We start from the raw sequence: 19925 nt of genomic DNA, 5'->3' as shown, positions 1-19925 counted from the left end.
CCACAATCTTTTTGCGTAAGTCCTCTAAGAAATACCTATTCTTACCCATTTGTGACAAAATAAGAAAACTGTGGCAGTTATTGACTCGAAACTACTAGTAATGCTTATCTTTCCATACTTTTGTGCGATGTATAAATAGTATTTGTAGCAAAAACAGATATCGGCTTCCTAAAAATGCAAATACGTGTAAAAAACGTACAATGTAATAATTTAATTAAATCAGTCCTTCTTCGGTGCAACACGTGCAATACGAATTAAAAATCTTTCCATACTTTTGGCCGCAAGTGTACTGTAGCAACAGATGTACGCATCTGCGAAGGGAACTACGCCTTTGCGCTGGTCATTTCAACGTAATAACGACCAGTAGCATACTACTGGGGTCGTTAAACGTTGGATTGCAAAAACCAGGATTTACGTTTTGAAATGGCCAGCGCAGAGTTCCGATTTGGTCCCCATCGACAACCTATGGGATCAGTGAGATAGGCAGTTACTCCAACAACATCCGGGAAAATTTCAAAAAATCAAAGCGAACCGTTGTCTGTACTGGAGTAAACCTGGATTTCTACAAAATCCAAATACTTTGATAACCTGATGAGATCAATGAGGTCGAGATGCATTGAGTTGATCCAAAATAAAGGATACGCAACTAGATATTAATAGTTGTAAATATAAAAAAATTATTAATAAATGTTTATCTAATTTTTGCTGCACCGAATTTATCAATTATTCCTCTCTTAGCAAAAGAATTAAAAAATAAATACTCATACACAGGAATGCTGCTTACAAGCCAAAATAGATATTTAATGCACGACGATTAAGTGTTAAATAATTTTTCGAAGAGTTATTGATAATTTTGCATTGTTTCTTTACTTTTCGCCGATAGTGTATTAGAACTTCTTGCACGAACATTATAAACCTTTTAGTTTAATAATAGATCTCAGTTACCCCATTATCTTAGAAAAGCTAAAAGCCATGGTAGAAGACTAAGGCGGGGGTTGTTTGTTAATTTGGAACGAAAGCAAAAAGAAATCCAGGGTCATTAGTCTATTGAACCTGCAGAGATCTTTTCCTATTTCCTGCTTTTAGAGATGATACGGTCCGTACAGGTAGATCCAATTTTTCTAACTTTGAAAGATTTGCCCAGATTTACGAGCTGCAATTCTCATCGAGGAAACCCTAAGCAGGTCCATAGATAACAAGAACCATTAGACGTGAACAGTTTTAACTGGTAAATTCGTCTCTTTCTGGGAACACTTCTTTCGGATATGTTCCCTTTCGTCCCACTGCAGTTAAAGCTTGATTCAAAAGTTAACCCCCGATGGTAAGACAGGCAATATCACCTTAATGAAATCCTCAAGATAAATCGGCTTATCGAGAACAGAACAAGGACCCTGACAAGGACTTAATTGAAAAAGCAACGGCAGGTCGAAATTTACAAGAGCAATTTCGTGTGTTCTTTACTATCATATGCCTACAACTTTTCCCTATTAACACCGACGTATTCCCTAATGGATTTGCAAGGTTGACTTGGAACCTAAGACGTCCCACCGAGGTTTCCCAGGAGCGGAACTCCAATTTACTGCCCGCTATGTTGCACTATACGAAAGTCTTGGGGGCCACCTGCGTGAGGCAAAATCTAGCAAAGAGCCCTTGAAAGGCTTTTAATAGGGAGGCTGAATTACATCCGAAAAAAGGGCTTTGTTCTGCGCTCGATTTTTCTCTATCCCTACAGAGTTAACGGGGTGAATTGACTTTTATTTTTTGCTCCTAGTCCGAGACTGAGCTTCAGTTTCTTGCAAGACGCTAAGGACATTAGGAGCAGCAAATACATAGGGCTAAGTTGTATTTGCGGTCGCATTATGAGAACAACGAAAGCTCCATTAGTTAATCAATTAAATCCATCAATACTTAATGAATTCATCACGTTTCCAAAGGAATTTTAATATTCAAGAGCACGACTTCGTCCCCGTAAACGGATTTTTTTTCGAAATATACAGGGTGTTATTTATAAACGTGAAGAGTGCGCCAACTTTACAATCTAGACATTAAAATTATAAGAATTATCCCAGCTTGTCTTATGGAAATGTTATTCGTTTCGGATATACAGGCGGTTAAAGTTAATTTTTGCATATGAATTTTTTTAAACAAATAGAGTAGTTTTGACGATATCTCGTCCGAATTTTATATCCATATTTTTTTAAGACCGCTGAAAAGAATGCTTCATGAGATTGTGCGTGAGGGCGCTAGTTGCAGTCCACAGAGTGGACGTTTATGGCCCCATTTTTCCTCAAATGCAATAATAATTTAAGCAGTATTATTGATAGTTCTATCGTTTTTAAAAATAAAAGGTATAACTCATTTATCTTAATAATTCAAGCCATTTTCGAAATACGGCGGATTTAAATGGTTTTTCTTTAAATCATTAATCCATTCGTGAGTAGAATCTACGGAATTGTTGAAAATAAGTTAAAATTTGTTATGTTGTCAATTAACTTAAAATCAACTGCAAATAGTGAGTGATTTAATTTGTTTGATGTTAATACTTAAATGCATTTTTTTCAAAATTCGTACGCATAATTATTTTTCTAATTATGAAATGAGAAACATGATTTGTGTTTGTGTATTTTTTGTGTTAATTAATTTGCGCTTAATGCAGAACGATATTTAGAGTTTTTAAGAGCTGAAGTAATGAATTTACTTGAGGATGCACCGTTAAAATTCAGACAAAATATCATCTTTATGCATGACGGCGCTCCTCGACATTACTCCATTGCAGTCCGTAATTTTTTGATTAGACAATTTTCTACTGGATGGTTTGGACGAAGAAGTGATGTAGCCTGGCCAGCTCGTAGCCCTGATTTCAATCCAATGGATTTTTCGACATGAGGATACATGAAATCCTTAGTTTAGGATGGAGAGATAATGACGCGTGACCATTATTTCAACGCATCCAGGATGCCGCAACAGTGATTAAAAGTAATGACGGATATTTATTTAGAATAAGACAACGATTAATAAAAGGAGTACGAAAACGCATTGAAGTACGTGATAGACATTTTGTACACTTGCTAAAATAAGAAATATTGTTTCAGTAAATTAATACTTGTTATCAATAAATTGATTTTACTGAATATCGTGCGCTTATTTGGAAGCGTTATGGACATTTAAATTCGCCATATTTCGAAAATGGCTTGGATTCGCAAAATAAATGAGATATAACTTTTTTATTCAGCAATCATAGATCTATCAATGATACTGTTTAAAATCACAATTATTGCATTTATTAAAAAAGGGGCATAAATGTGCATCCTATAGGCTGCAACCAGTTCCCCTGTTTTTCGGAACCCAAATCTCATAAAATAGCCCTTTTAGCTGTCCTAAATAAAACGTAAATTTAAAATTTAGACAAGATATCTTCAAAAATGCTCGATTTATTTAAAGAAATTCAAATGTAGTACAACTCGGTATAAACGATCGCTCGTTGCATCGGGGCCATTGTATTTCTAATACACTTGACGGAACTTTATAAATTCCACATTATATCTATTACTTCGTATTAAACTTTCGTATGAACCGAATTCTACTGTATAAAAATTAACTTTAACCCCCTGTATATCCTGAACGAATAACATTTTCGTAAGGCAAGTTGCGTTAAATCTTATTGTTTGAATGTCTGGATTATAAGGTTTCCTTTTCGCGCATTCTTCACGGAACACCCTGTATAATAAATATGAAAATTTCTTATGTTTATTGCATTGCGCCAGTGCTAGGTGCATTTAAATTTCATTTGTCTTGTTTATTGGTTGCTCTACTGGGAACAATGCGACATAAAACGAGGAAACAAAGAAGCCTTTTACCGAGATGTAAAGAATCGAGCTCGGTCTCAAGGATTATTTGTTGCAAACAAATTTTACAATTAGGTGCGGGAACCTGGCTTCTAGGCTAAATTCTCTCCCCCAAATTGAGTGGAAAAAGTTATTATTTTCCGGTCAGAATCGAATCAGCGTTTCAATATGGACATAATGATACTGCTAGCGAGATTTATCCCCATTGGGACGCCAGCAGCACCGGATAGAGTAAATTTATAGGGGATACACGTTCAGTTCTATTGGGGTATGACCCATATTAGTAATTGTTTCAATGGAAATCTCAATTTGGAATCGCACAATATCACATCCGTTTTCGGTATTATAGACCTGGAAAAAACTGGGCAAGAACTTGAAAGACGTTCGTGCCTCTTATCATAAATACATATTTTATTTACCGTGTTGAATGGGACCTATTGATAACAGGCTTAGATAACGTAATTTATATGCCTATATAGGCAAGCTCAGTGCCACAATGATCGGTATTTATAGTCGGTTTACATGAAATTTAAATCACCCATATTCGTGGCAAATTAAGCCCCTTTTCTCTCTGTTTCTCAAAATAAATATATACTTTTCGGGAGCCGTTTGTTTGTGCGTGATGAGCGGACCATTTGAATATTTTAGTTTTGTCACGTATTTTTTGATCCCTTAACACCACTTGGTAGCAGCAAGGCCTTTTGGTCGGACTCGTTTTTAAAAAGTGTTCCACGCGTATTCAGCAGACATGAGCTGGGGACAACAATATTTGATTTTGTTCTTCCGACTCTGTTTTGGTCACATTCACTGATGAATAATTAATTAAGCAGGTAACGCCCGCGTTGAGTTTAAATTTACTCGTTAGCAGACCGATTGTTTGTCACAACCATGAAATCTCATAGATTTTGAGAAACCGCGAATGGAAATCAGCCGGAGCAGGGCAAAACAGAGCTTGCCGCTCAAATCTCTCCAACGCCCATTAAGTTGATTATTGTTCATAGAAAACACAGCCCAATATGAAACAAATAACGCAATTATGTTACTGTAATGAATTTGCATTATTATTGGAATTAAGTAAGGGCAAGGCATTAATTAATCACGGGGGCCCCAGTCGAGGGACCATTAAAATTATTCGTGACTAAGGCAAGTTCCAGTAGATCGGTCTTGCCCAACCAATGCCTATTTGGTAGTAGATTTAATTTAGATTGGAGGCTCATTACCTAATTTAATCATATTGGTGGCGAGTGGTTCTTTGACAACCTAAAAGATAGTTTCCCGGGCTTCACTGCCGATCCTCGCTCTTGTCCCGACTTTAATCTTACATGATGACAGATTTTGCCGTGATGGCAACTACCACAAAAAGTGTTACGGTACAGACGGCACGATAATCGAAAATATTGCGACTGTCGCAACAATATTGTACGCGTCGACATCAGACTTTCCGGATGACTGTCATGCGAGCACTTCCGTGAAAGTACTGTCATGGTGCCGTTAACGGTTGCTCATATTGACTGTCAGAGAAATTTTCTATGTCAGTTTCTCCGGTCAATGTTTTGAGGTGTGTTCTTAGTGATTTTTGCTCAGGCCGGTGCCACAATATCGATGAAAATGTTAAATTTAACTGAAAGAACTACATAATAGGGCGTTTAAAAAAAGCTCGACAGCCGAGTCCTGCCAGAGGGCTCGATAACCGTGCGTTCCGGCAAGTCATTGCGCTAAATTAAATTCTACGCCATGTTTAATAATAATAAATCGAAGAAAAATATTTTATCGATAAATTGGATTGGCTTTATGTGTATGCGAATGTGAGGTCCAATTTATTTTTGTTTTCGATTTTTAATTGAGCCCCGGATGGGGGACCCGCAAGGGTACTTCCCATAATTTGAGCAACATTTTCAAAGTACAAATCCAGCTAATTTGTCCCATTGGAAACCCAATATGAAGTTCATGTTTGTATTCATGACGTCCGATCAGGATTTGACGGGTAAATAAATCGTTTTCCGTTTTATCGCCGGCAGGCGACTAGCGGAATTGATTAGGTCGGTGGAAATCGGAATTTGTTTCAGGTTCCAGGAATGATTGTGACATATTACCGGCCAATCACAGGGCTTAGCTATTGATCCCCCCTGCCATATCGGTGGATGGTACAGAAATTGTTTTATCGATTCTCCAAATCTAACCCTGAAATTTGCATTGATTTACCGAGAGAATGCTTAATTAATTGGAAACTATAGCACCATTCTTTTGTTCCAGGTAAGCCCATTGTTACCCAGTAGAGGCAGGTAAGTGTTTAATTTGGCTTGTCACGCGGTTTAATATTCCCGATGCTAAACATCTGCCCCATCAGAGGAAGGCGGGCTCGATCTAACGAGAAGTGTACCAAATTTGGTCGATCCACCTGTCGAAGGTGTTGTTCTCCAACGTTGCTTTGTGTTCTATTCCTAGTCCGTCCGTCATGGCATGTTGTTCGATCTTGCCCGTATTTGGCTGCAACCAAAAACCGTGGTTGCAACCTTCACCTCATTCTGGCTCGTGTAATTCAACAGATACATACGTAATTAACAACTTTGTCTGGTATGAGCAGTAAGTCTAGGCCCACATGAACGAGAAATAAGAACATCAGACTTTTATTTCGACTAGTGAAAGTAGATGTTTTTCCCGCGCATAAATTATGAGCAACGACCAAGTGTGACGAGCAATGAGTGAAGGTAGAAACTCGGTTATAGGGCGCGAGGGTTTGACGTCATATTTGGTCAAGGCACGGTAAAACTGAATATTTGTCGAAAATATCGAGTATGTAGATCAATTTAAGCAAGAATGCTACGAATGCGATTTACCCAGAAGAATTTAACCGCCATTACACATACGGTGCGATTCGTTTATCAAGGACTTGAGGGGACCGAGAGATTTTGTTCATTATACCCGCGTGTCTATCTTATAAAGATCAAACAAACTACTTGGATTATTTAAAAAAAATGCGTTTTATGCCTAACCGAACAGAAATAAAATTCTTGTTGGTTAAAATAACTCTTAAAAATTATTTAATATATGGAATTTTATCTTATTCATAGTTATTTGTCAAAGAAATCGGTTATTTTCCCTCGAATAGAGGTCTTTTTAATATAAGTCTTCGTCAGATGCAATTTAATTTTATATAATTTAAAGAGAAAAAATCTGATGAAAGAAATCTTGTTGAAAGTGTGTGCACAATTAAAAACCTCTTTTATAGTAACAGCAGTTTCTTCTTCATTATCATTATCTTCACTATCTTCAATTTCTTCTTGAAGTCCTTGATTCAATAAGTCTGTATCTACCATTTTTTCTCTTGCAACAACATTGTTACCAATATTTAAAAAACCATTGAAATTTGCTAAATTCGTTAATTTGTTTTATCTTATTAATCGAGCTAGTGGAATATCATCGTTTGAGTCAAATTCCATACTAGAAGATGTTGTTTTTCATGAGCCGTAATGGCACAAATAAATAGTGGTAATTTGTGTAGAAACCTCAGATCATTCTAGACTTAATAGATTTATAGCGTCTAAAATAGAAAACACTTTTGGGGTTAGTATTATTCTGAGCCTCCAAGAGTTTGATCAATATTTATTTTCTAAAAATTTGCTTAAAGGTCAAAATTACTTCCTGGTCCATGAGGTGGGAAATATAAGTTTTGTTATGCAGTTTAATGTCCGGATGAGCTGGAGATCTTTCAATTCGCAATAATATTTTTCCTTTTTTCTCTGAAAAGCTCTCGGTGCCATTTTTTAAAAATAATCTGCATAAATTAACGACGCCATTCGTGTCTTGTTGTTTAAAAAATAGTCAATATGGAGACTGTTAATATTTTTAAAACACTTAGAATTTTGAAATTGTCCTGAAATACCGAGGATCAAATTCTTAACACTTAAAATAAAAATTTTAAAACTTCACTTTCCTATAATGAGTAATTTTCGTTTCTTGGCTAGAGAAGCAGTAGCACAAATCATGACTGCGATTCGTTTTTTACACGTTTTTCCTCGGCTACATCTTTCACCTTTAAACTTGTGTGTTTTATCTGACAACATTTTATTAAAAAAATCCCTAATCCGTCAGCGTTAAATATGTTTTCTTCTGTATAATGATTACTTGTCAGAGGGCAAACACGGACCAGCCATTCATCTGTAATATTTCCATCTACTGAGGCCCACTCACCGTATATGTTTCCAAACAGAGTGTTATGCCATTTTTTAAAACGATCAAGCCATCCAGAGCTGCATTTGAAGTCATCACGAATCACTTTTCCAAATTCCTCTGCTTTCATTTGTAACATTGGCCCCTTTACTGGGAAATTATTAGCTCTTTTCCGTTGAAACCACTTAAATAACGTTTTGTCGACCCGGGAGTGTAAAGGCAAACGAATTTCTTTCTTTCGGTCGTGAGTTTACCAAACAATTTTAATTTTCTCATGATTCTTCAAAATATTTGACGTCGTGGACTTTTTTAATCCCATTTTTGAACACACAAATGATTGAGACAATCGTTTCTCAATTTCATTCATTATTGTCAGTTTTTCCTGTTACCTAAATGCTCATTTTACGTCGATGAAGCTCATTTATGTTAGACAAAACAAAAAAATTTGGTTCACTATAAGCGAGGAGGGTCCATTATAAACGAGTCCATAATGTCCATGGGATTTACTTATGATTTTATATAGTCACTTATAAAAGTATTCGTACAGCAAAAAAGAAATTCTGTAAACCGTAATTTTCTACTGATTTTGTTCAAATTTTGTATAATGCAAATTCAAACTTAAACTCAGTTTACGTGTTCGAGCAACTTTTGAAAATTTAATTTCTAGAGTGCTTTTCAGGGTCTTAAAAAAACTCCGTTTTGAAAACTTCTTGTGCGGAAGAAGTTTTTCAATATGGTTTTAATAATCTTGTAGAGGGGATTTTTCTACATATATCCGGAAAATTTGATCAAAGTCGAACCACAAATAAGGGATTTGCAGCCTTTTAAAATTGTCAAAAATATCTAAATTTTATCATTTTGCGCGAAAACCGTCACTTTTTGGTGATTTTAAAAGGGCTGACACTGCCTTATTGTGGTCCGACTTTGATCAAATTTTAAGGATGTATGTGGAAAAATCCCCTCTACAAGATTATTAAAACCATATTGAAAAATTTGCACCGCACAAGAAATTTCCAAAATGGATTTTTTTTTAACCGTCAAAAGTACTCTACAAATTAAATTTTCAAAAGTTGCTCGAACACGTCACCTGAGTTTAGGTTTGAATTTTCATTATACAGAATTTGAACACAGTCGGTCTGAAATTACGGTTTACAGAATTATTTTTCGGCTATACGAACAGTTGTTTGAGTAACTGTGTGGTTAATCTGCAACTTGAAAACCAGTCCATTACATGCGAATTCGTTATAAATAGATTACACTGTACCTGGCTGTCAAACTTTCTTACATCGCAATATAAACAAACGAATCGTGCACACTCTGTATGCTGCTCCATAAAAACCAGAATAGGAAGACAATTACCTGATTGGTAAGCTAACGCATTAAGACAAATCAGTCAAATTCAATTTGCATTGGCATTTGTTAGTTTAACCGTTAACTTCAACAACGATTAAAATGAGTGATATCTGTGACGTAGATGAAACTGACCGATAATTTGCCGGTCCAATGTGCGGACGGGCAAAAAAATTGCGCATCCCAAAATGTTTCGTCTTCGGTTTCTTGACCGGCAATTTTATGACCCTAATAAGCACCAAACATCACCTATTACGCCGTCCCTGTCCAACCTTCGCTTTGAAGTTTTGTCGAGACATTCAGGAAGAAATAGAGATGCTGTTAAAATGTTTCCAACTAATTTTGGAACACTCTGTGGGCTGTGTAGATATAATCCTAAAATTCCTAATCCAATCCTGTCACGGATCCGTGAGGCTCTCTCCGAGGCAAGCCGAAAACAATTCAGTCAGTCGACGACTTTTACCGACGAGGTTCGTGCGACGCTGGACGCCGCAAATTGCGACGTCCGCCGTCTGTTCCGCGAAGCGTCGGTCTCGGTCCGATCCAATTTTTTTTTTATCTTCGACGCGATTTTCATTTGTGAATTTTTATTGTTCACGCGTTTCCTCTTTTCTTTTAATCTCTTGGTAAAATGTCGCGCCTGGTGTGAAATCACCCTTAAGCTTGGCCCATAATCATCATCCATCACCTCTCCCATCCTCCAATCAGTTGTGGCTTGACGATATTTTTATTCTTGCTTAATTAAGAGTGTACAAGAGTGAGAAATGGATTAATTCAGTTGAGCCACTTAGTGAGATGGAAGGAGGTGGGCCTGGGAAAACGACGGCACCGAAACAATAATAATTGAGTGTTTTTCCCGCAACTGACCTACCCAATACGAGTTAATAAAGTGAAACATGTTGATTGTTGTAGCTGACATTTATTGCGGTACGTCGTTGGTCGCGTGCAGGATGCGCGTCATTACATATGCGAGTGAACTCGTAAAAAGTTGAATAATAATTTACGCATAGGAGAGAATGTGCCGTTTTTGGCACCTCAGGCGAATGTCGAATTACACATGTTTTTCCTTTATTTAAGAAATAATAATAATAAATTGTTTCGCGAGGGCGTGACATGCTTTGATGTTCGCTCGTTTAGGACACTTTCAAATGTTGTGGTTCATTCGGCGTCGCGACGTGAGTAACGATTTTATTTTCAGTGTTGCGAGGTTGGAAATATTTGGGGGACATTAAGAATCTAAATTAGCCGGCTCGTTTCAACATTTAGTTTTATTGCACACTCCAAACGGCCGTCCTGTCCTGCAAATGCAGTTGCATACTTTAGAAGTTCCGACTGAATTTAAGCAGCAGTTCAAAATGTAACTGCTGCTGATAGTTCACCAGCAACAACTTTGCCGACCAGCATGCCCTAATGTATAAATAAACATTCCTCATGTATGCACAATATGTTTCGTCCAGTGGGGAAAAGGAGTTTCTTTGTACAAGATCCGTGATATGCCTTATAAGTTTTTTTGTCCGTGGAATCCGGAAACGGTGTTTCAAAAATTACTGAATTTTTTAAATGCTTCGAAATTTAATTTTTTAAGTGCTTTATATTTTATTGCGCGTTGTATGATTACCGCGCGTAAATCTCGACCATGAATACTCGCATATTGATGTAGCTCTTCAATGGAAGTTACCACTTAATATGGGATTTTCACCTCAAGAAATAAAGTAGGTGTCATTTTTAGTTAAAGGTTGCAAGTAGGTACTGATGAGTCACTGTCAAGAATATATCAAACGTTATTGTTTTGATGACTTTTGACCAAGAAAATTTTATTTCAAGAACGTTTAAATGGTACAAAATTTGTTTATGAAGGTGGTCACAACGTTTAAACACGTTTCATGGCCAGAATTAATCAAAACAATGGCGTTGAGTCCCTGACAGTGACTCATTAACACCTATTTGAAAATTCATAGCAAATTATAGCGGCCTGTATTCAGATGAAAATCACATATAAAATGTTAACGCACATTGACGACTAATTACATTTGTACACGAATATTCATGTTCAAATTTCGCGCACGTTATGCATACAAAATGCGTTTTCCCGAAAATGTAACAAAAAACACCTGAACAAATTGAACGAACTACAAAACATATGCCCCAACTTTGGTGCTGAATAACTGCTAAATCTATTATCCGGTTTTATCGTATCAATATTGGTACCATCCGCATTTGGGTATCGAAGCCAAAAATGAAATGATAGAAAAAATTAGGACATGAATGAAATTTAATGGGGCGATTTTATTAGACGCAAAAATGATCCACAGGAGGCTCCAAACTTTAGAAGAAGAAACCTGTCGGGTTTAGTTTACTCAATGTGGAATGACGATGGACTTTTACTAAAAATGTAAAGTCATGATGTGATTCACAAAGAATAGACCTATAATTTCGTGAAAAAATTACTAAAATCGGATAATAGGTTTGAAAGCCATTGAACGTCACACTTGTGGCACATTTTCACTAATGCGACAATTTCGTCCAGTTCATATGGTAACATATTTAAAAAATACCTTTACGTGGTAGTTACTCTTTAGGTTTATATTTAGTAATTTTTAAAGCATTAATCTTGGATTATCCAGAAACCCGCAGATCTGTAGAACGCCTCTTTTAAATTTTTGAATTCGTACAAGTTAACCCAGAAATATAACGCTATATGTTACACCGAATAGTTGTTTAACGTTTCGGAAAATTGTGTTTATTTAACTTCTGTGTAAATCCTGCTTTAGTCATACATCAAACTGAATTAGAAGTTCAATATGGATTAACTAATAATACTCGATATCCATTCATGATTCATGCGCCACGTTGTGGATTACACACAATATCAAAATCTAATAGGCCAATGCCAAAAGTTCGATTCATAAATTATAACATTTTAAAATTTTAAAGTGTTACATGGATTTTATCGGAATATTGGATTGTCGAATAAGTTTTCGCCCAAAAAGTACTTAATCCACTTACGGAGAATTTCATTCCATTTTAATTTCAGGCATTCTTGTTGCACTTGTCAGATAGTTTCCTCCAACCTCTCAAATTTTCTCACTACGGCTTAACAAAGGCGTTTAAGCCATTATAATGTATCTATTGCGTTATTATTTATGCTTACGATCCTCGAAAGTCCTGCTTTGGACGTATCTCTGTATTTGCACGAAAGTAAAAAATATAAAACGCCATTTTGCACGCCGAACAGCCGAAAATTTCAAAGTGTATCTATCGCCTTTTCTCAGATATAGTTTCTAAACTTCAGCTGATTATTCTGAACTAGAAACCATACTTTCTGAGCTGTGTTGGAAATTACGTATAGAAGTTATAATATTTCAACGAGAACTTTACTCATATTTCATAACCTTCGTCAATAATAACTCAACAACAATAATAACTAATTTCAGAAAATTAACAAAATTCGTCAGCGTTTTTTTTGTGGGTAACAAATTTGAATTAAAATACATTATCCAGCTTCATGAGCGTTACAGCAACATCCTCATTTCAAAGGTATATTTATCTATTTGTGTGATTAATTAATTTAAAGACGTATTTGGTAAAAACTGGTGTTTCTCATATAGCATCATAAACCATCTAAAAGGCTTTTGATAATAGCAAGATTGCATCTAAATGTTCGAAGTATCGTTTAAAAATATCAGTTCCGATCTCATCCCAAACCTTATTTATTTTTCAAAAATTAAAAAATTATCGCTGATTTTGGTTTTATCAGTGGCTCCCTCTGCTTCGCATTCTGTGAACTCCAAGCCTTAATTGGATAAGGGTGCCTTAAGCAAGTTCAGAAATTATTCCCATCTCAATTTTTTTTTTGCGTTTGAAAGCCCTAATTTACCCTTGGTCAAAGGCAATTATGAACGGAAGCTCCTCTATAGGCTGCATGTTTACAACCGTAGCTGTCAAGGCCTCAGTTTGCCGGCCTGCTCCTTGAATCACTCCAGAGTTACCTATTGGTAGCCTCCTCGAGCGTAGACCTGAAAATTGGCCCCGTGGGAATTAAGTTCGACTCAAAGGGACTACTTACCGCCCAAATCCCACAGACTGAATCCCTTTCCGGCCTTCGAGCTCATAAACACGTTTTCAGCACGTGCGAAACGTGCTAACCACCAAAATGGCGGCAGCCGGACAGCAGATGATGCTCTTTCGACAGGCATAGCGAAAAAAGTGACCTTTTAAGAACCAAAAACAGACTGTCACTTGTAATGTCTGGGCTGTGAAGTAACATTTTTACAAATATGCGTAACAGGTAGCAATAATAGTTATTTACTTAACAAGTGCGGAAAGTGACACCTTTTCGCATGAGACCATCGTTTTTACTTCATTGCTTGCTTTGAGCCGCGCAAGCAGAAAATGCAAGGTGAAGGATTAGATTAAAAAGCAATTTGTAGAAAATGAACCGGCACCAATTTCGTGCACTCACTGCTGTAAAGTTACTTTTCCCACGACCCTCTAGAAAAGTAAACATAATCAACGGAGATAGTAGTAGCGAAAACAAATGCTAACACACGTGTATGTAAGGAAAAACAAATTAATGATGCACACAGCGCAACTACTTTAGCTACTGAATTATTACATAAAAGCTTTTAACGCAGGATGCTAACATTTTACGCACGTGCGTTAAGAGTTACTTTCTTCTATTGTTATGTCAATAGCCATTTTCACACGAGTGCAGTAAAGGTTACCTCCGATTCCCAAACAAGTGCTCTTAAGTCAATGGAAATTAATTCGGTAACAGTTTCGGAGTCTCGCGATATCGTATAGCTCTATTTAATTTTCGAAAACTTTAATAACTTTAAAATTTTAAACTAATTTAAACCTGATGCTTTTCGAGTTGATCGATTTATACTTTAAACTTCCTCAAAATTTGGCAACTCTCCAAGGTAATTGAGGATGTTTTGGATGCACCGTACGGACCTTTGGTCTATGGTGGTATCTAAAACTCTAGGGATATTTTGGATGTTTTTTTTTATTTTTTAAATATTATTTATCTAGTCGTTGAGAGCTTTTAGTGCTTCTGCAACTGATTAGGAATTTTTCTAAAGTTGAAGTATGAAAAGGAAATTAAGGGACAGATGCCGAACACTATCAGCTATCTTAAAATAGCTGAATATGAGTTAAATGTAAAAGCGACAGAAGAGCGTTGCCCTCTGTGGGGTTCTCTAGGGTGTTGATGGTTAGAAGTGCAATCAACATAACTTCAGTAAGGGAGGGTGCGCCATAGTCTGACGTATGCAGACCAGAAAGATTTTCGAAGTGAAAATAAAATTCAGAGGCCGCTAGGAACAAAGAATCTAAATTTTGCAGAATTTTTAATAAGTAGTCAATAAATAGTAAATTTTCGTCATTTAGTGCCGATTGTATACCTCTAGTCTAAACTTCTAGGTCAGCTGTATACCATAGCGGTAGGATTCAGTCTTAAAATTCCGAAAGGACCCTCCTCGGTAATTGTTGTGACCGACATATTACAAGTATGAAGTTACGGAGTTAAGTTTTAAATCAAATTTGTTCGACCTCAAAACAAATGTTTACGCATTTTGTGCATTTTCTGGAAAGATATTGAACATCAAAGATTAGAGTAGGTCCAGTTTTGGTCGAAAGACTTCGGCGTGGCAGTAATATTTAGTGAATCTTAAAGGCGGTTTTACATCGTGGACAAACTCTTCCGTTTGCTGTTGGTGTGTTTACAAATACGAGTTTGGTAAAGTGAAATAGTTGAAGAGGCAACGAGAAGACAACTTCAAACTGTATTACCCCAGGACAAGTTGTGAGGGCGGCAGGACGGCGGCAGGGGCGGCTGTCGACGAAGATGATGTGGCATCACTTATGGACCAGTTGCTCGGGGGCGGCTTTAGGGCGGACGCCGTTGCTGTTCCCGGCATGGTCGTCTTAGATAAGAATGATTTCCCGCCAGCCGCCACTCCTGCCTCGGATTTGCTTTTGGACGATATCGACATGGGCGCCTCCTCTGATAGTTTTAGGTAAGCTTTTTCCTGATGATTAAAATTAGACCTCATCTCTATTTTAAAACGTGACGCATCATAAACCACCATATATATTTTACACTAGGAATTGTCAAGAAATCCTAGATATAAACCGTGACCAGCGCAACGTGGTATTTTTAGACGGTCTATACTCAGATTGTGTATATAGCGCAACAGATGGGACGTTGATGTGTGGGCGTATTCGATTCCTTCTTAACTTTAGAACTTCTCCTGACCAAACACACATCTTATTGCGTCTTAGCTAAATAAAAAGCATCGTGAGCATACGTACATCATTCAGGGGGGCAGTGGGACAAACGGTGGGCCCCCCAGGGGGAGGAGGGGGAACTAACGAGGGGCATCGTCCATCCAAGGCCAAGGCCGGTTCCGTCGAAGCACATCGCAATGTAAACAATCTGCGCAACATGGGTTCCTGATCCATGATGTTTTGTTGAACGCAGTGGTGCAATTTATCGCAATAATAAGGCGAATTGGCGGACGAAAATCGCATGAATCGAGGAAGCGCGTTTGCATCATGATACAACCCCACTTAATGGGGCCATAAGTTATTTTTCTGGCATTTGCAATTACTCGAAGACGTTTCAGTCCGGCTCGAAGAGGCGCTGGTAAGTTATGGGGCAGTAAATCTGAACCCCCTTTAGCAGGTGGTAATTTAAAATTGTGTTAGCTATCAATTGAATGTGTTCCCGGTGCTTGCGGAAGAAAGAGGGGGGGAGACGGGGCTATTAATATTGCCATTAAATTCTATCTGTAGCTGGAGAAAATATCTGCTGTTACACGAAAGTGTGCCAGTTGTTTAATTCTTCTGACATTTATAACACTTTGGAACTGGCCAAGGCCGGGTTATTCGGATATAATAATTAAAGAGACCAAAGGTCAAAAAGCAAGAAGTTTTAACAGTAACAGTTTTCTTTTAAAACTTCTTTGGAAAACGCCGACAACATGTCTAAAACTTTCTTGTAATGCATTAAAAATTCATTTTACCGCTGCAAACAATGGTAATTTTCTAACGCGTTATTAAAAAGTTTTTCCGAGTTGCTGGTGCAGATCTTCCCCTGGGGCGAAGAGGGTGGCAATTTTGAGAACAATTTAATCAAGGGTTCCAGTCGCGTAGTCAGCAGCGGCGCCTTCCGGTCGGACGACGGGAAGTGTTCCCGTTGTGTTTCCCATTGCAGTTTTATCTGCTTGAAACTAAAATTCCAAAGGAATTTTTGATTGAAAAAGTTTTCAAAACCCTATAATCGTACGTCTAATGATGCAGGTACGCGAGATGTACAATGCACGGCAAGGCGCAAAGCCAAGTTCATGTTGCGAATTCTTTAGGGTACTTTTGTTCAATTGCCAATGTCCAAAATTACTCCTGTTCCTAAAGAACGTGATTAATAGTTCCGGAGAAATCTGAATTGTCGGGCGGAGTTTGAACCCCTCAATTACAACCCCTAATTACAGATAATGCCGGCGACTTGACAGGTGCTTGGCTAATTTTAATAAGAAATAAACACCGCCACGTAATAACATGGCTGTCCTGCGCACAGTCTGAATTTGGCTGCCTGTAAAAGTGAACTTGTTCCGAGAGCAATTGCCGCATGCAAGGATATAATCCAATGCTTTATTAATAAACATCTTCCGCGGAATGGACTCAAGAAAATCCGGGAGGAGAAACACTGATGGAACTATAACACTAAAACTTCCGGTGGAGACTCGATGGCGTACTTTTATAACACTCTGGAAAGCTTTTAAATAAATCAAGAGTCTCTACAGGCCGCCCGTTTCGGCGAAGAATTATACCGTGCAGCTCTTTATTGAACCCCCCCCGCCATGTGACGCCCCCGTCTCCTAATCGCTTTTTTGAAAAAAATATGGTATTTTTTTAATCGCCAAGCAGCATTAAATCGGGCAAAAAATGCCATTTTTTTATGTTTGTTAATTTTTTTTAAATATTGCCTACGTCACCGGCTGCACAAAATGGCCGATTTTTTCAAATTGAAAAATAGGTCGTGTGACACCTCAAATTAGAGGTCTTTCAAAGCCACATTTGATGGTGCATTGCCAGCGAAACTCTGTCGATCAGTTTTTGAGAAAAATAGGTGTGAATTTGGTGAAATAATAAATGCGTGCCGAACCAATCGATATGCCATTATGAACTGGTTTCACGTAAACTAAAATCGCATTCGAAGATGCCATTCTTTCATAGTTATTCCTGAGGTCTGTCGGATGTTAACACTCATTATCATTACGGTTTATGGACATTGATGACGGTTTCGTGACATTAATGGAAACTATTCGAGTATATTTAGATTATGGTTTTCAGAGGCCAAGAACGTGATTATTATTAATATATTTCGTAAGTAGAAACAGGGCTCAAGTGGAAGCGAGTATTTTGAAGAGCGCTTAAACTTCTGTTCTCTTTCCTTATTGTCCCTCAATTGCGTTAATTATGGCAAAGAAATAAGGAAAAAACATAAATGCAAAAGCTGTCATGCGAGCGATTTGAGGCAATGCCAAGTTTTCGTTTCGGAAATGGCGGCTGTAGTGATGCACTTTCCGCTCATTACTTTTAAAAGAACGGCCAGTGGAGTGCCTCAAAGACAGATTGTGTGCATATGTATAGCGGTCAGAAGGTGTGGATAATTAAACAGATATCAATTTGGCACTGGCCGAGCCCAATTTATCTCCTGCCATAATCTATTAAGTGCGGTAATTGTTTGCGACTTTTCGAATTAACGGTCTGCAGGTCTTAAATAATTTCCTCGGCCGCCAGTGCAATTAGTCAGTGCACATCGGACCTCCGTTTCTCATTTATTAGAGTGTCATTTTAAACACAAATATTATGAATTCCGTTAAGCTTGACAAAATAAAAATTGTAAAACACTGCCATTAAATATTGTTTCCTAGACTCGGCCATTAGGCAGTGTTTCCCGGAACAATATCGTGTGCGATGTCGTCCATACAAGACAATCAATCTAAGTTTTTGCTATCAAGAAGCAATATTGACAGTAATTCACTTAGCATCCTGTCGGGGAAGGGTTTTTGTTACCACTCGGCGGCTATATTGGGTTTAATAAAGAAGGCTGAAACCACAAGAAAACGACTTAAAATCATGTATCTTTTAAATCAGAGCACACGTGCAGTAAACGTTTTTACTGCATGCATGTCAATCATCATCGCTGGCGGTTGCCCATAAAGATTGGCAAATTAATCTGAGGAGACTATCCGGAAAATCTTCAATATACAGGGCGTTTCATAAACATGCCGACAAACGTTCGTGGGATGTAGAGCTCATAAAAACAAGTATTTAGAAAGAAGTAAGCCAATTTCGGAATCGCTTCATTTCCAAGATACAGGATATTTAATTTTTCATTAAAAAAATGTCGAAAATACTTCAAAAACGGTTCGTGAAACGGACATAAAATTGTTTGTCTGCATGTCCTCCACCTCTACTAAAATAAAATAAAATAAATTTCTCCTAAATAATTCCAAGAAATCGCACTTGAAAACCTATACCGGTTTTTTGGAGGCACATGAATGAAAAATGTACTGCGTGACATAGAAAAGAGAACACCTCGTAAAAATGGCTTCATTCAAACAATAAAAAAAATGAATAAATTCAATTGTTAAAAAACAAAAAAATATTCATAATTTGTCGGTCTTTCGCGGTGTCTTATACATCTCTGAACATGTCTAGGCACGAATCTAATGAGGTGATTGATGTCCGCGGGGGGGATCTCATTCCAGGCTAACTGAACAGCACGACATAGCGCCGCTAGGATTTGTAAGGGATGGGGTAAATTATGCACTCTTTTACCTACAATATCCCACACATGTTCGATCGGTAAGAGATCTGGAGATCGAGACGGTCAGGGTAGTAAATTGACTCAGTTTTGTTGAAAGAAGTCCAGAGTCACTCTAGCCATATGTGGTCGTGCATTGTCTCGATGGAAAACTGGATTAACAAGGGTTTCCAGAGAAAGCACTTAAAGTGGGTCCAGGACTTTTTCGATGTATAATTGAGCTGTCATGCTGCCTCTAATGGAAAGTACAGGTGACCTGCTACCATATGCAATAGCTCCCCAAACCATTACCCTAACAGTCTCATGGACGTGCCTCTGTATTGTAAATTGAGGATCCCGTCGTTCACCCCGTCTTCTTACTCTTACCTGACCATCATCCGTACCCAAACAGAATTTGGATTCGTCACTAAATGCGATATTGTCCCGTTCCAGACTCCAATGTATCTGTTCTTTGTAGCATTGCAGTCGATTTTGACGATGATTTAAGGTGAGGGCTAACACAAGATAAAGCATTTGATGAGGTCCAGGACTTTTTGGATGTATTGTTGGGCTGTCATACTGCATCTACTGAAAAGTACAGGTGACCTGCTACCACGTGCAATAGAACCCCAAACCATTACCCCAATAGTTTGACTGATGGACACGCCATTGTATTGTAAACTGATGATCCTGTTTTCACCCCGTTTTCTTCTTACTGTTGCCCGACTATCATGCATACCCAAACA

At 37.7% G+C, this 19925-nt stretch overlaps 1 protein-coding gene across 7 annotated transcripts in view; it reads left to right on the top strand.

The window, feature by feature from the left end:
- The window catches only part of LOC136342269 (nuclear receptor coactivator 2-like), a 166259-nt gene that overhangs the window by 7069 nt on the left and 139265 nt on the right, over positions 1-19925 (top strand). For 3 of the 7 annotated variants that reach the window (XM_066287892.1, XM_066287896.1, XM_066287894.1), the window contains exons 1-2: positions 9822-10292; positions 14790-15385. The exons of 1 other annotated variant lie outside the window; for it this stretch is intronic. In XM_066287892.1, coding sequence (XP_066143989.1) covers positions 15231-15385 — 155 coding nt within the window. In that variant the 5' untranslated portion in view covers positions 9822-10292; positions 14790-15230. Of the gene's footprint in view, positions 1-9820; positions 10293-14789; positions 15386-19925 lie in introns of those variants that run through there. 3 more of the 7 variants (XM_066287897.1, XM_066287889.1, XM_066287891.1) reach the window with 3 other exon arrangements.

Source organism: Euwallacea fornicatus, chromosome 11 (genome assembly GCF_040115645.1).
Source record: "Euwallacea fornicatus isolate EFF26 chromosome 11, ASM4011564v1, whole genome shotgun sequence".
NCBI classification, from domain to species: Eukaryota; Metazoa; Arthropoda; class Insecta; order Coleoptera; family Curculionidae; genus Euwallacea; species Euwallacea fornicatus.
This window is presented reverse-complemented; position numbering and strand designations above follow the sequence as displayed.